This window comes from Sander lucioperca, chromosome 14 (assembly GCF_008315115.2).
Source record: "Sander lucioperca isolate FBNREF2018 chromosome 14, SLUC_FBN_1.2, whole genome shotgun sequence".
NCBI lineage: Eukaryota > Metazoa > Chordata > Actinopteri > Perciformes > Percidae > Sander > Sander lucioperca.
The window spans coordinates 27,566,111-27,580,502 of NC_050186.1; the positions used below are offsets into that span (position 1 = coordinate 27,566,111).

At 40.6% G+C, this 14,392-nt stretch overlaps 2 protein-coding genes across 2 annotated transcripts; both read left to right on the forward strand.

Moving 5' to 3' along the window:
• Positions 1-2,538: 2,538 nt before the first annotated feature.
• Positions 2,539-4,050, forward strand: LOC116034737 (tripartite motif-containing protein 16-like protein). The gene has a single exon (XM_031277452.2). It carries the CDS (start codon positions 2,539-2,541, stop codon positions 4,048-4,050), a length of 1,512 nt encoding a protein of 503 aa, XP_031133312.1.
• Positions 4,051-6,934: 2,884 nt separating this feature from the next.
• LOC116034738 (tripartite motif-containing protein 16-like protein) lies at positions 6,935-13,542 on the forward strand. Its single transcript, XM_031277453.2, has 2 exons — positions 6,935-8,416; positions 12,918-13,542. The coding sequence occupies exons 1-2, from the start codon at positions 7,042-7,044 to the stop codon at positions 13,058-13,060; spliced, it is 1,518 nt and encodes a 505-aa protein (XP_031133313.2). The 5' UTR covers positions 6,935-7,041; the 3' UTR covers positions 13,061-13,542.
• Positions 13,543-14,392: the final 850 nt, after the last annotated feature.

Sequence of the window (14,392 nt, forward strand, 5' to 3'; positions counted from 1 at the left end):
ATCAGTTTTGGACTGTTGGTTAGGCAAAGCAAGCTATAGAAAACATTAATACTGAATAGGTCTTCTTCACTGCAGACATTTTGACTGGTCATAGTAGGGAAAGAACAGATGGTTCTGTTCTATTCCATTAGCCATAGTGTTACAGAGTACCAGCATGCACAATACAAGGACCCTGTAACCAACACAGCGTAATGGAATTTGGCCATCATTCATTTTCTTATTTACACCTGTATTGGAAATGTCTTCTGTCAAAAAGGCCTTTCCCCTTTGGCTTTAGGAAACTGAGGTAGCAACAACCCTTTTCTGTGACAATGTATGACTAAACCAGGAGTTTTTAATGTTGGTGTGGATTAAGTGAGTTACAGTGGGCTTCAACTTATGCCAGTGTTTTTTTTTTTTTTTTTATCATATATTTGTTTACATTTTTTTGCAAATTGGAATCTTTAAAAGTATGCCGAATTTGCCAATAGCAGTTCCTGTTTGCAATGTACCCATTGATGTACAGACAAGTACCACTGGATTACTTTGATATTGAAGACAATTTAAAAACGTATCAAGTTCTGGAGTCACGGGAGCATCTTTTTCCTATTATATGATTCCTATGCAGATTGATGGACGTTTATTCACGACAGCTATCGGAGATAATCATAACCTCTGTAAGTCAAATTGAATTTAAAATGTGTAGGCCATTATGAGTGCGTTTTTGGATTTGCCTTAGTAACATTTAGCACTGCTGGACTAATGAATGTGCCCAGCAGCTGAAAAAAAAACTAATCAATGCTGTAAATTCATCAGAATATTAAAAGCAACTCGGTTAGAAGTCTGTACTCAGCAAATGTTCAATATTTCATTCCTAAAACTGTTACCAAATATGAAAACAGAAATTTTAAAAGAAATATGTTTCAGTCTGGAATACATTTTACAAACTTTAATGACATAATGTGTATATATATATATATATATATATATATATATATATATATATATATATATATATATATATGTATATATGTATATAAAAACAGACATTTATAGATGTCTGTGTGTATCCAGGGCAGAGATTGGCCTCCTGTCCCGTAAAGGGGTCCACGTGCTGCCCCCCAGCCTGGCTCCAAAGCCCCTACTCTCCCCCATGCCCACCCCCACGCGTCACACCCACACCAGGAAACAAGGACCACGGCGTCCGTCCAAACCGCTTAAAGCACAAAACTCACCCAGCAGACAGGGAGCTAATTTACAAACACATACAGTCACTGTAAAGTGAGAGAACTTGGTTCACTTATGGCACTTTGTCATGAATTATTAATATTCTTAAGATTAAAAAAAATACTTCCGTTTGATGACTACTGTGTTCATAATTCAAAGCCTTCAGGTGAAGCCAGTAGGGTTCCATTTGTGCCAAAATTATGTCACACTTGGGCACTGTCTCTGTCAACTGAACGTGTGATGAAACCTTTCTCTGTGTCAATTTGGCTTTAAACTGTACTTCCGTCTGTCAGAAGCTCTCAGGTTCTGAACCCAAATGCAGACCAGGACAAGGTAGGTGGTGAAAAAAGGTGAGTATTTATTGATGACAAAAATATAACTGGGAAAATAATGCCAGAGGTGTAGACAGGTGAGTCCGGGTGATGGAGTGCTGATCATGGTGACGAACTCGCTGATGAGGAACAGGTCAGAGCAGGTTCAGGTGATCCTGAAATTCCGCCTTGCAGTCGTTGCCCGGCAACAGGAACAGGGTACTGTAATGGCAAAATTATATTTAAGCATGATTCTTTATATTTTTTTTGTCTTATTTCTGTTTTACTTTGTCTCACAATGCTGAAAGTGAGTTTTTCTTATTCTCACATGTTGAAAGTAAGAGCCACAAAGTCTGGGAGCGTAATGTGTACGCTGAACAGATAGGGGCTACAATGTCACCCTAAAACTATCTGTTATTTCTCCCTGAATAGTTGAGACTTCTCACATAGTTGAGATAAACGGGATGTCTAAACCTTGGGGTAGAAAGTGGTACAGAGGGGAAGAAGCAAAGTGGCTCCTGAATGTCTGACTATGTTTGATTGTAAGAAATGTTGAGTCATGTTTAGAAAGGGGGCCATGTCTTTCTATCTCACTGAAGATGCATAAATACTGTGTGCTTTTTCTCATTCGTTGAATACATTTTTCCACACTGGGCTGCTGTACCTTTTGTGAAATCGTGTTACTCCTATATTCTTGCAAGTTTATAATAAAATACAAAAACCTAACTTGGTGTGGTCTTCGACTGTCTTTATTTGTTTCACTTTCCTATTTTCCAAAATCTACACCTGCTGCAAACATGAAAAGTTTCCACCACAGTACGTTCAGGAACATCACACAAAACACAAAATAAACCACACAGACGGGGAAAACATGCTCAAGGGGATGGGCTAGTTGTTGTTAACTCCTCCTCTTTCTGGAAATGAGCACAACCTGGAAACCACCCCCTCTTCGCTTCCCTCTTGGCATATTGATATTCACAAACTCTATGATATCACTGTCAGTCTATCAGTGAGAGGTGAAATGGCACGGCCAGGAGATCAGCTCAGCCAGGAAAAGCTTTGCTGTTCAATCTGTCTGGATCTACTGAAGGATCCAGTGACTATTCCCTGTGGACACAGCTACTGTATGAGCTGTATTAAACACCACTGGGATAAGGAGGATCAGAAGAAAGTCTGCAGCTGTCCTCAGTGCAGACAGACCTTTGAAACAAGGCCTGCCCTGAATATAAGCACCATGTTGGCAGGTTTAGTGGAGGAGCTGAAGAAGGCAGAACTGGACCCCCAGCCTCACTTTGAAGTTGTTCCATTTAAGAAACAAAAGTTTAATGGGGCTTTCACAACGCTTCCGGAGAACACCTGCCCTCATCAGTTTGAGGTTTTCTGCCGCACCGATCAGCAGTGTATCTGTTATAAGTGCGCTTTTGAACAACATAAAGACCACGGCACTGTTTCCGCTGCAGAAGAAATGGCCAGGAAGCAGAAAGAGCTTGGGGTGATTCGGCAAAACAACAAGGAAAGAATCAAGAATGTAGAGAAATATGTGAAGCAGCTTCAGAAGGAGGTGGAGTATATCAATCGCTCTGCTGATAAAGCTGTAGGGAATTGCGAGATGATGTCCACTGAGCTCGCCCGTCTCACGAAGAAAAACGCTGATGTAAAGCAGCAGATCAAAAAGCAACAGGAAAGTGAAGTGAGTCGGGCCAAAAAGCTACAGAAGAAGCTGCAGCAGGAGCTTGCTGAGCTGAGTAGGAGGGATGCTGAGCTGGAGCAACTCTCTCACACACAGGACAACATTCAGTTTCTGCGTGGTTACTTATCGCTTTCAAATATCACTACATCTGCCATCTTCCCCGTCATCAATATCCACCCTCTGCAACACTTTGATGATGTGACAACAATAGTGTCAGATGCCATAGTTAAACTAAAGGACAGTTATGGTAAGGAATTGAACAAGATCTCAGGGGCAGTGAGTAAAGTATATGTTTTACTGCCACAAGACCCCAAGTTCAGAATGGATCCAAACACAGCCAGCACGAAGATGGTACTATCTGAAGAGAACAGAAAAGCAACCTCAGTCCAAGATGAACAGTCATATCCTAGTCACCCAGACAGATTCATGGACAGGTCTCAGGTTCTGAGTAGCAAAGGTCTGACGTCTGGACGTTGTTACTGGGAGGTGGAGTGGAGTGGCTTAGGAGTTACAGTAGCTGTCGCATACAAGGGTATTGTTAGAACAGGAGAGGAAAGTATCTTTGGAAACAATGACAAGTCTTGGGCTTTAGAGTGTGTGGCCAAAGGTACTGATAATTATATTAATTTCAAACATAACAGTAAGAAAATTCACATTTCTGGCCCTCAATTCTCCAGAGTAGGAGTTTACGTGGATTACAAGGCAGGTATTCTGTCCTTTTACAGCGTCTCTGAAACTATCACTCTCCTCCACAAAGAGCAGACCACATTCACTCAGCCTCTCTATGCCGGACTGGGAGTTTATTATAAGGGGTCTACAGCAGAGTTTTGTGACGTCAAGTAGACAAGAGTTAGAGTGGATTTTACCCAGGAAACAGAGAGGGCTTTCGCATGACAATTCATTTAGTATGCCTGATGTTTGTGTGGTGTATATACTTCTCTAATTTGTTCTATATTTTGCATTGTTGCTGGAATATTTTCTACTCTGTAGGCTACTTGATCTTTAATTGAGCAGCACTTACACGTTTATTTGTTTCGTTTTCCCTGCAGTATTTGCTTGTCTGGTCTTTGTCTCTGGGTGGAGTCCCAGGATACATGTTGTTTTCTCTGCTTCCTACTGTATGAACTAAACCACGTCTTTTTTAATAGATTCATATTTGATCATATTTATTGTTTTTTTTCCTGTCACTTTGTAGTTTGGAAAAGTGAATCTAACTAATCAATAGTTACATCACTGTTTATTTAATCTGAACCTGATTGGATATGTTAATAAAGTCACTAAGTAAAGACAAGTATTTGCCTCTCTGTTCTATGTCTCTGTGGCAACAGTCAGTGAAACTGAGGTAACGAAACAGGTCTAAACACCGGTGAGGACTGTAATTAACACAGGTGGAGACAAAGTGAGCCCTGAGGACTAAGGACTAAAGACTCACAGACTGAATTGATCTCAGGGGCTAAGTGAGTGAGTGTGTGAGGCCATATGGGCTCAGATAGGTATAAATGGGATTGGGACATTCATTTTCTTATTTACACCTGTATTGGAAATGTCTTCTGTCAAAAAGGCCTTTCCCCTTTGGCTTTAGGAAACTGAGGTAGCAACAACCCTTTTCTGTGACAATGTATGACTAAACCAGGAGTTTTTAATGTTGGTGTGGATTAAGTGAGTTACAGTGGGCTTCAACTTATGCCAGTGTTTTTTTGTTTTTTTTTTTATCATATATTTGTTTACATTTTTTTGCAAATTGGAATCTTTAAAAGTATGCCGAATTTGCCAATAGCAGTTCCTGTTTGCAATGTGCCCATTGATGTACAGACAAGTACCACTGGATTACTTTGATATTGAAGACAATTTAAAAACGTATCAAGTTCTGGAGTCACGGGAGCATCTTTTTCCTATTATATGATTCCTATGCAGATTGATGGACGTTTATTCACGACAGCTATCGGAGATAATCATAACCTCTGTAAGTCAAATTGAATTTAAAATGTGTAGGCCATTATGAGTGCGTTTTTGGATTTGCCTTAGTAACATTTAGCACTGCTGGACTAATGAATGTGCCCAGCAGCTGAAAAAAAAACTAATCAATGCTGTAAATTCATCAGAATATTAAAAGCAACTCGGTTAGAAGTCTGTACTCAGCAAATGTTCAATATTTCATTCCTAAAACTGTTACCAAATATGAAAACAGAAATTTTAAAAGAAATATGTTTCAGTCTGGAATACATTTTACAAACTTTAATGACATAATGTGTATATATATATATATATATATATATATATATATATATATATATATATATATATATATATATATAAAACAGACATTTATAGATGTCTGTGTGTATCCAGGGCAGAGATTGGCCTCCTGTCCCGTAAAGGGGTCCACGTGCTGCCCCCAAGCCTGGCCCCAAAGCCCCTACTCTCCCCCATGCCCACCCCCACGCGTCACACCCACACCAGGAAACAAGGACCACGGCGTCCGTCCAAACAGCTTAAAGCACAAAACGCAGCCAGCAGACAGGGAGCTAATTAACAAACACATACAGTCACTGTAAAGTGAGAGAACTTGGTTCACTTATGGCACTTTGTCATGAATTATTAATATTCTTAAGATTAAAAAAAATACTTCCGTTTGATGACTACTGTGTTCATAATTCAAAGCCTTCAGGTGAAGCCAGTAGGGTTCCATTTGTGCCAAAATTATGTCACACTTGGGCACTGTCTCTGTCAACTGAACGTGTGATGAAACCTTTCTCTGTGTCAATTTAGCTTTAAACTGTACTTCCGTCTGTCAGAAGCTCTCAGGTTCTGAACCCAAATGCAGACCAGGACAAGGTAGGTGGTGAAAAAAGGTGAGTATTTATTGATGACAAAAATATAACTGGGAAAATAATGCCAGAGGTGTAGACAGGTGAGTCCGGGTGATGGAGTGCTGATCGTGGTGACGAACTCGCTGATGAGGAACAGGTCAGAGCAGGTTCAGGTGATCCTGAAATTCCGCCTTGCAGTCGTTGCCCGGCAACAGGAACAGGGTACTGTAATGGCAAAATTATATTTAAGCATGATTCTTTATATTTTTTTTGTCTTATTTCTGTTTTACTTTGTCTCACAATGCTGAAAGTGAGTTTTTCTTATTCTCACATGTTGAAAGTAAGAGCCACAAAGTCTGGGAGCGTAATGTGTACGCTGAACAGATAGGGGCTACAATGTCACCCTAAAACTATCTGTTATTTCTCCCTGAATAGTTGAGACTTCTCACATAGTTGAGATAAACGGGATGTCTAAACCTTGGGGTAGAAAGTGGTACAGAGGGGAAGAAGCAAAGTGGCTCCTGAATGTCTGACTATGTTTGATTGTAAGAAATGTTGAGTCATGTTTAGAAAGGGGGCCATGTCTTTCTATCTCACTGAAGATGCATAAATACTGTGTGCTTTTTCTCATTCGTTGAATACATTTTTCCACACTGGGCTGCTGTACCTTTTGTGAAATCGTGTTACTCCTATATTCTTGCAAGTTTATAATAAAATACAAAAACCTAACTTGGTGTGGTCTTCGACTGTCTTTATTTGTTTCACTTTCCTATTTTCCAAAATCTACACCTGCTGCAAACATGAAAAGTTTCCACCACAGTACGTTCAGGAACATCACACAAAACACAAAATAAACCACACAGACGGGGAAAACATGCTCAAGGGGATGGGCTAGTTGTTGTTAACTCCTCCTCTTTCTGGAAATGAGCACAACCTGGAAACCACCCCCTCTTCACTTCCCTCTTGGCATATTGATATTCACAAACTCTATGATATCACTGTCAGTCTATCAGTGAGAGGTGAAATGGCACGGCCAGGAGATCAGCTCAGCCAGGAAAAGCTTTGCTGTTCAATCTGTCTGGATCTACTGAAGGATCCAGTGACTATTCCCTGTGGACACAGCTACTGTATGAGCTGTATTAAACACCACTGGGATAAGGAGGATCAGAAGAAAGTCTGCAGCTGTCCTCAGTGCAGACAGACCTTTGAAACAAGGCCTGCCCTGAATATAAGCACCATGTTGGCAGGTTTAGTGGAGGAGCTGAAGAAGGCAGAACTGGACCCCCAGCCTCACTTTGAAGTTGTTCCATTTAAGAAACAAAAGTTTAATGGGGCTTTCACAACGCTTCCGGAGAACACCTGCCCTCATCAGTTTGAGGTTTTCTGCCGCACCGATCAGCAGTGTATCTGTTATAAGTGCGCTTTTGAACAACATAAAGACCACGGCACTGTTTCCGCTGCAGAAGAAATGGCCAGGAAGCAGAAAGAGCTTGGGGTGATTCGGCAAAACAACAAGGAAAGAATCAAGAATGTAGAGAAATATGTGAAGCAGCTTCAGAAGGAGGTGGAGTATATCAATCGCTCTGCTGATAAAGCTGTAGGGAATTGCGAGATGATGTCCACTGAGCTCGCCCGTCTCACGAAGAAAAACGCTGATGTAAAGCAGCAGATCAAAAAGCAACAGGAAAGTGAAGTGAGTCGGGCCAAAAAGCTACAGAAGAAGCTGCAGCAGGAGCTTGCTGAGCTGAGTAGGAGGGATGCTGAGCTGGAGCAACTCTCTCACACACAGGACAACATTCAGTTTCTGCGTGGTTACTTATCGCTTTCAAATATCACTACATCTGCCATCTTCCCCGTCATCAATATCCACCCTCTGCAACACTTTGATGATGTGACAACAATAGTGTCAGATGCCATAGTTAAACTAAAGGACAGTTATGGTAAGGAATTGAACAAGATCTCAGGGGCAGTGAGTAAAGTATATGTTTTACTGCCACAAGACCCCAAGTTCAGAATGGATCCAAACACAGCCAGCACGAAGATGGTACTATCTGAAGAGAACAGAAAAGCAACCTCAGTCCAAGATGAACAGTCATATCCTAGTCACCCAGACAGATTCATGGACAGGTCTCAGGTTCTGAGTAGCAAAGGTCTGACGTCTGGACGTTGTTACTGGGAGGTGGAGTGGAGTGGCTTAGGAGTTACAGTAGCTGTCGCATACAAGGGTATTGTTAGAACAGGAGAGGAAAGTATCTTTGGAAACAATGACAAGTCTTGGGCTTTAGAGTGTGTGGCCAAAGGTACTGATAATTATATTAATTTCAAACATAACAGTAAGAAAATTCACATTTCTGGCCCTCAATTCTCCAGAGTAGGAGTTTACGTGGATTACAAGGCAGGTATTCTGTCCTTCTACAGCGTCTCTGAAACTATCACTCTCCTCCACAAAGAGCAGACCACATTCACTCAGCCTCTCTATGCCGGACTGGGAGTTTATTATAAGGGGTCTACAGCAGAGTTTTGTGACGTCAAGTAGACAAGAGTTAGAGTGGATTTTACCCAGGAAACAGAGAGGGCTTTCGCATGACAATTCATTTAGTATGCCTGATGTTTGTGTGGTGTATATACTTCTCTAATTTGTTCTATATTTTGCATTGTTGCTGGAATATTTTCTACTCTGTAGGCTACTTGATCTTTAATTGAGCAGCACTTACACGTTTATTTGTTTCGTTTTCCCTGCAGTATTTGCTTGTCTGGTCTTTGTCTCTGGGTGGAGTCCCAGGATACATGTTGTTTTCTCTGCTTCCTACTGTATGAACTAAACCACATGTCTTTTTTAATAGATTCATATTTGATCATATTTATTGTTTTTTTTCCTGTCACTTTGTAGTTTGGAAAAGTGAATCTAACTAATCAATAGTTACATCACTGTTTATTTAATCTGAACCTGATTGGATATGTTAATAAAGTCACTAAGTAAAGACAAGTATTTGCCTCTCTGTTCTATGTCTCTGTGGCAACAGTCAGTGAAACTGAGGTAACGAAACAGGTCTAAACACCGGTGAGGACTGTAATTAACACAGGTGGAGACAAAGTGAGCCCTGAGGACTAAGGACTAAAGACTCACAGACTGAATTGATCTCAGGGGCTAAGTGAGTGAGTGTGTGAGGCCATATGGGCTCAGATAGGTATAAATGGGATTGGGACATTCATTTTCTTATTTACACCTGTATTGGAAATGTCTTCTGTCAAAAAGGCCTTTCCCCTTTGGCTTTAGGAAACTGAGGTAGCAACAACCCTTTTCTGTGACAATGTATGACTAAACCAGGAGTTTTTAATGTTGGTGTGGATTAAGTGAGTTACAGTGGGCTTCAACTTATGCCAGTGTTTTTTTTTTTTTTTTATCATATATTTGTTTACATTTTTTTTGCAAATTGGAATCTTTAAAAGTATGCCTAATTTGCCAATAGCAGTTCCTGTTTGCAATGTGCCCATTGATGTACAGACAAGTACCACTGGATTACTTTGATATTGAAGACAATTTAAAAACGTATCAAGTTCTGGAGTCACGGGAGCATCTTTTTCCTATTATATGATTCCTATGCAGATTGATGGACGTTTATTCACGACAGATATCGGAGATAATCATAACCTCTGTAAGTCAAATTGAATTTAAAATGTGTAGGCCATTATGAGTGCGTTTTTGGATTTGCCTTAGTAACATTTAGCACTGCTGGACTAATGAATGTGCCCAGCAGCTGAAAAAAAAACTAATCAATGCTGTAAATTCATCAGAATATTAAAAGCAACTCGGTTAGAAGTCTGTACTCAGCAAATGTTCAATATTTCATTCCTAAAACTGTTACCAAATATGAAAACAGAAATTTTAAAAGAAATATGTTTCAGTCTGGAATACATTTTACAAACTTTAATGACATAATGTGTATATATATATATATATATATATATATATATATATATATATATATATATATATATATATATATAAAAACAGACATTTATAGATGTCTGTGTGTATCCAGGGCAGAGATTGGCCTCCTGTCCCGTAAAGGGGTCCACGTGCTGCCCCCAAGCCTGGCTCCAAAGCCCCTACTCTCCCCCATGCCCACCCCCACGCGTCACACCCACACCAGGAAACAAGGACCACGGCGTCCGTCCAAACCGCTTAAAGCACAAAACTCACCCAGCAGACAGGGAGCTAATTAACAAACACATACAGTCACTGTAAAGTGAGAGAACTTGGTTCACTTATGGCACTTTGTCATGAATTATTAATATTCTTAAGATTAAAAAAAATACTTCCGTTTGATGACTACTGTGTTCATAATTCAAAGCCTTCAGGTGAAGCCAGTAGGGTTCCATTTGTGCCAAAATTATGTCACACTTGGGCACTGTCTCTGTCAACTGAACGTGTGATGAAACCTTTCTCTGTGTCAATTTGGCTTTAAACTGTACTTCCGTCTGTCAGAAGCTCTCAGGTTCTGAACCCAAATGCAGACCAGGACAAGGTAGGTGGTGAAAAAAGGTGAGTATTTATTGATGACAAAAATATAACTGGGAAAGTAATGCCAGAGGTGTAGACAGGTGAGTCCGGGTGATGGAGTGCTGATCGTGGTGACGAACTCGCTGATGAGGAACAGGTCAGAGCAGGTTCAGGTGATCCTGAAATTCCGCCTTGCAGTCGTTGCCCGGCAACAGGAACAGGGTACTGTAATGGCAAAATTATATTTAAGCATGATTCTTTATATTTTTTTTGTCTTATTTCTGTTTTACTTTGTCTCACAATGCTGAAAGTGAGTTTTTCTTATTCTCACATGTTGAAAGTAAGAGCCACAAAGTCTGGGAGCGTAATGTGTACGCTGAACAGATAGGGGCTACAATGTCACCCTAAAACTATCTGTTATTTCTCCCTGAATAGTTGAGACTTCTCACATAGTTGAGATAAACGGGATGTCTAAACCTTGGGGTAGAAAGTGGTACAGAGGGGAAGAAGCAAAGTGGCTCCTGAATGTCTGACTATGTTTGATTGTAAGAAATGTTGAGTCATGTTTAGAAAGGGGGCCATGTCTTTCTATCTCACTGAAGATGCATAAATACTGTGTGCTTTTTCTCATTCGTTGAATACATTTTTCCACACTGGGCTGCTGTACCTTTTGTGAAATCGTGTTACTCCTATATTCTTGCAAGTTTATAATAAAATACAAAAACCTAACTTGGTGTGGTCTTCGACTGTCTTTATTTGTTTCACTTTCCTATTTTCCAAAATCTACACCTGCTGCAAACATGAAAAGTTTCCACCACAGTACGTTCAGGAACATCACACAAAACACAAAATAAACCACACAGACGGGGAAAACATGCTCAAGGGGATGGGCTAGTTGTTGTTAACTCCTCCTCTTTCTGGAAATGAGCACAACCTGGAAACCACCCCCTCTTCGCTTCCCTCTTGGCATATTGATATTCACAAACTCTATGATATCACTGTCAGTCTATCAGTGAGAGGTGAAATGGCACGGCCAGGAGATCAGCTCAGCCAGGAAAAGCTTTGCTGTTCAATCTGTCTGGATCTACTGAAGGATCCAGTGACTATTCCCTGTGGACACAGCTACTGTATGAGCTGTATTAAACACCACTGGGATAAGGAGGATCAGAAGAAAGTCTGCAGCTGTCCTCAGTGCAGACAGACCTTTGAAACAAGGCCTGCCCTGAATATAAGCACCATGTTGGCAGGTTTAGTGGAGGAGCTGAAGAAGGCAGAACTGGACCCCCAGCCTCACTTTGAAGTTGTTCCATTTAAGAAACAAAAGTTTAATGGGGCTTTCACAACGCTTCCGGAGAACACCTGCCCTCATCAGTTTGAGGTTTTCTGCCGCACCGATCAGCAGTGTATCTGTTATAAGTGCGCTTTTGAACAACATAAAGACCACGGCACTGTTTCCGCTGCAGAAGAAATGGCCAGGAAGCAGAAAGAGCTTGGGGTGATTCGGCAAAACAACAAGGAAAGAATCAAGAATGTAGAGAAATATGTGAAGCAGCTTCAGAAGGAGGTGGAGTATATCAATCGCTCTGCTGATAAAGCTGTAGGGAATTGCGAGATGATGTCCACTGAGCTCGCCCGTCTCATGAAGAAAAACGCTGATGTAAAGCAGCAGATCAAAAAGCAACAGGAAAGTGAAGTGAGTCGGGCCAAAAAGCTACAGAAGAAGCTGCAGCAGGAGCTTGCTGAGCTGAGTAGGAGGGATGCTGAGCTGGAGCAACTCTCTCACACACAGGACAACATTCAGTTTCTGCGTGGTTACTTATCGCTTTCAAATATCACTACATCTGCCATCTTCCCCGTCATCAATATCCACCCTCTGCAACACTTTGATGATGTGACAACAATAGTGTCAGATGCCATAGTTAAACTAAAGGACAGTTATGGTAAGGAATTGAACAAGATCTCAGGGGCAGTGAGTAAAGTATATGTTTTACTGCCACAAGACCCCAAGTTCAGAATGGATCCAAACACAGCCAGCACGAAGATGGTACTATCTGAAGAGAACAGAAAAGCAACCTCAGTCCAAGATGAAAGGTCATATCCTAGTCACCCAGACAGATTCATGGACAGGTCTCAGGTTCTGAGTAGCAAAGGTCTGACGTCTGGACGTTGTTACTGGGAGGTGGAGTGGAGTGGCTTAGGAGTTACAGTAGCTGTCGCATACAAGGGTATTGTTAGAACAGGAGAGGAAAGTATCTTTGGAAACAATGACAAGTCTTGGGCATTAGAGTCTGTGGCCAAAGGTGCTCACTCTTTTAATTTCAAACATAACGGTAAGAAAATTCTCATTTCTGGCCCTCAATTCTCCAGAGTAGGAGTTCACGTGGATTACAAGGCAGGTATTCTGTCCTTTTACAGCGTCTCTGAAACTGAAACTATCACTCTCCTCCACAAAGAGCAGACCACATTCACTCAGCCTCTCTATGCCGGACTGGGAGTTTATTATAAGGGGTCTACAGCAGAGTTTTGTGACGTCAAGTAGACAAGAGTTAGAGTGGATTTCACCCAGGAAACAGAGAGGGCTTTCTCATGACAATTCATTTAGTATGCCTGATGCAACCTACATGAAACCTGTTTGTGTGGTGTATATACGTACATACTTCTCTAATTTGTTCTATATTTTGCATTGTTGCTGTAATATTTTCTACTCTGTACGGCTACTTGGGCTTTAATTGAGCAGCACTTACACGTTTATTTTTTAAATCACAGTTGGATAATTCATTGTGGGTTATTTTGATATTGTCACATTGGCAATGTATTCAGAAAAGTAAAGTTAAGCCTTTTTTCTTTTAAGTCATTTTTTGTAATCATCATTGAATTATTTTCCTCCACAGTGCTGACATACTTGTTTAACATACTGTTGTTGTGTATAAAGTGAATACGTAGATGGAAAGATAAGTCCTAAAATAACGTACTGAGTCATTATGTACGGTCAATCAATAAAGTAGTTTCGTTTTCCTTGCAGTATTTGCTTGTCTGGTCTTTGTCTCTGGTGGAGACAACTGTCACCAAGGGAAAAGTCAGCCAATAGGGACACCTAGTGGTACAACACAGACATGACCAGACTATTGTTACCATGTGCTCACGCCCGTTTATCACACATTAAACTGGGATGGAGATGGATGTGGCAACACAATCAATTTGTATAGCAAAAATATGGTTTTCTCATTAACGCATGACAGCAAATACGCAACTGCTGATCAGTTTTGGACTGTTGGTTAGGCAAAGCAAGCTATAGAAAACATTAATACTGAATAGGTCTTCTTCACTGCAGACATTTTGACTGGTCATAGTAGGGAAAGAACAGATGGTTCTGTTCTATTCCAGTAGCCATAGTGTTACAGAGTACCAGCATGCACAATACAAGGACCCTGTAACCAACACAGCGTAATGGAATTTGGCCATCATTTATTTTCTTATTTACACCTGTATTGAAAATGTCTTCTGTCAAAAAGGCCTTTCCCCTTTGGCTTTAGGAAACTGAGGTAGCAACAACCCTTTTCTGTGACAATGTATGACTAAACCAGGAGTTTTTAATGTTTGTGTGGATTAAGTGAGTTACAGTGGGCTTCAACTTATGCCAGTGTTTTTTTTTAGTTTATCATATATTTGTTTACATATTTTTGCAAATTGGAATCTTTAAAAGTATGTCTAATTTGCCAATAGCAGTTCCTGTTTGCAATGTGCCCATTGATGTACAGACAAGTACCACTGGATTACTTTGATATTGAAGAGAATTTAAAAACGTATCAAGTTCTGGAGTCACGGGAGCATCTTTTTCCTATTATATGATTCTTATGCAGATTGATGGACG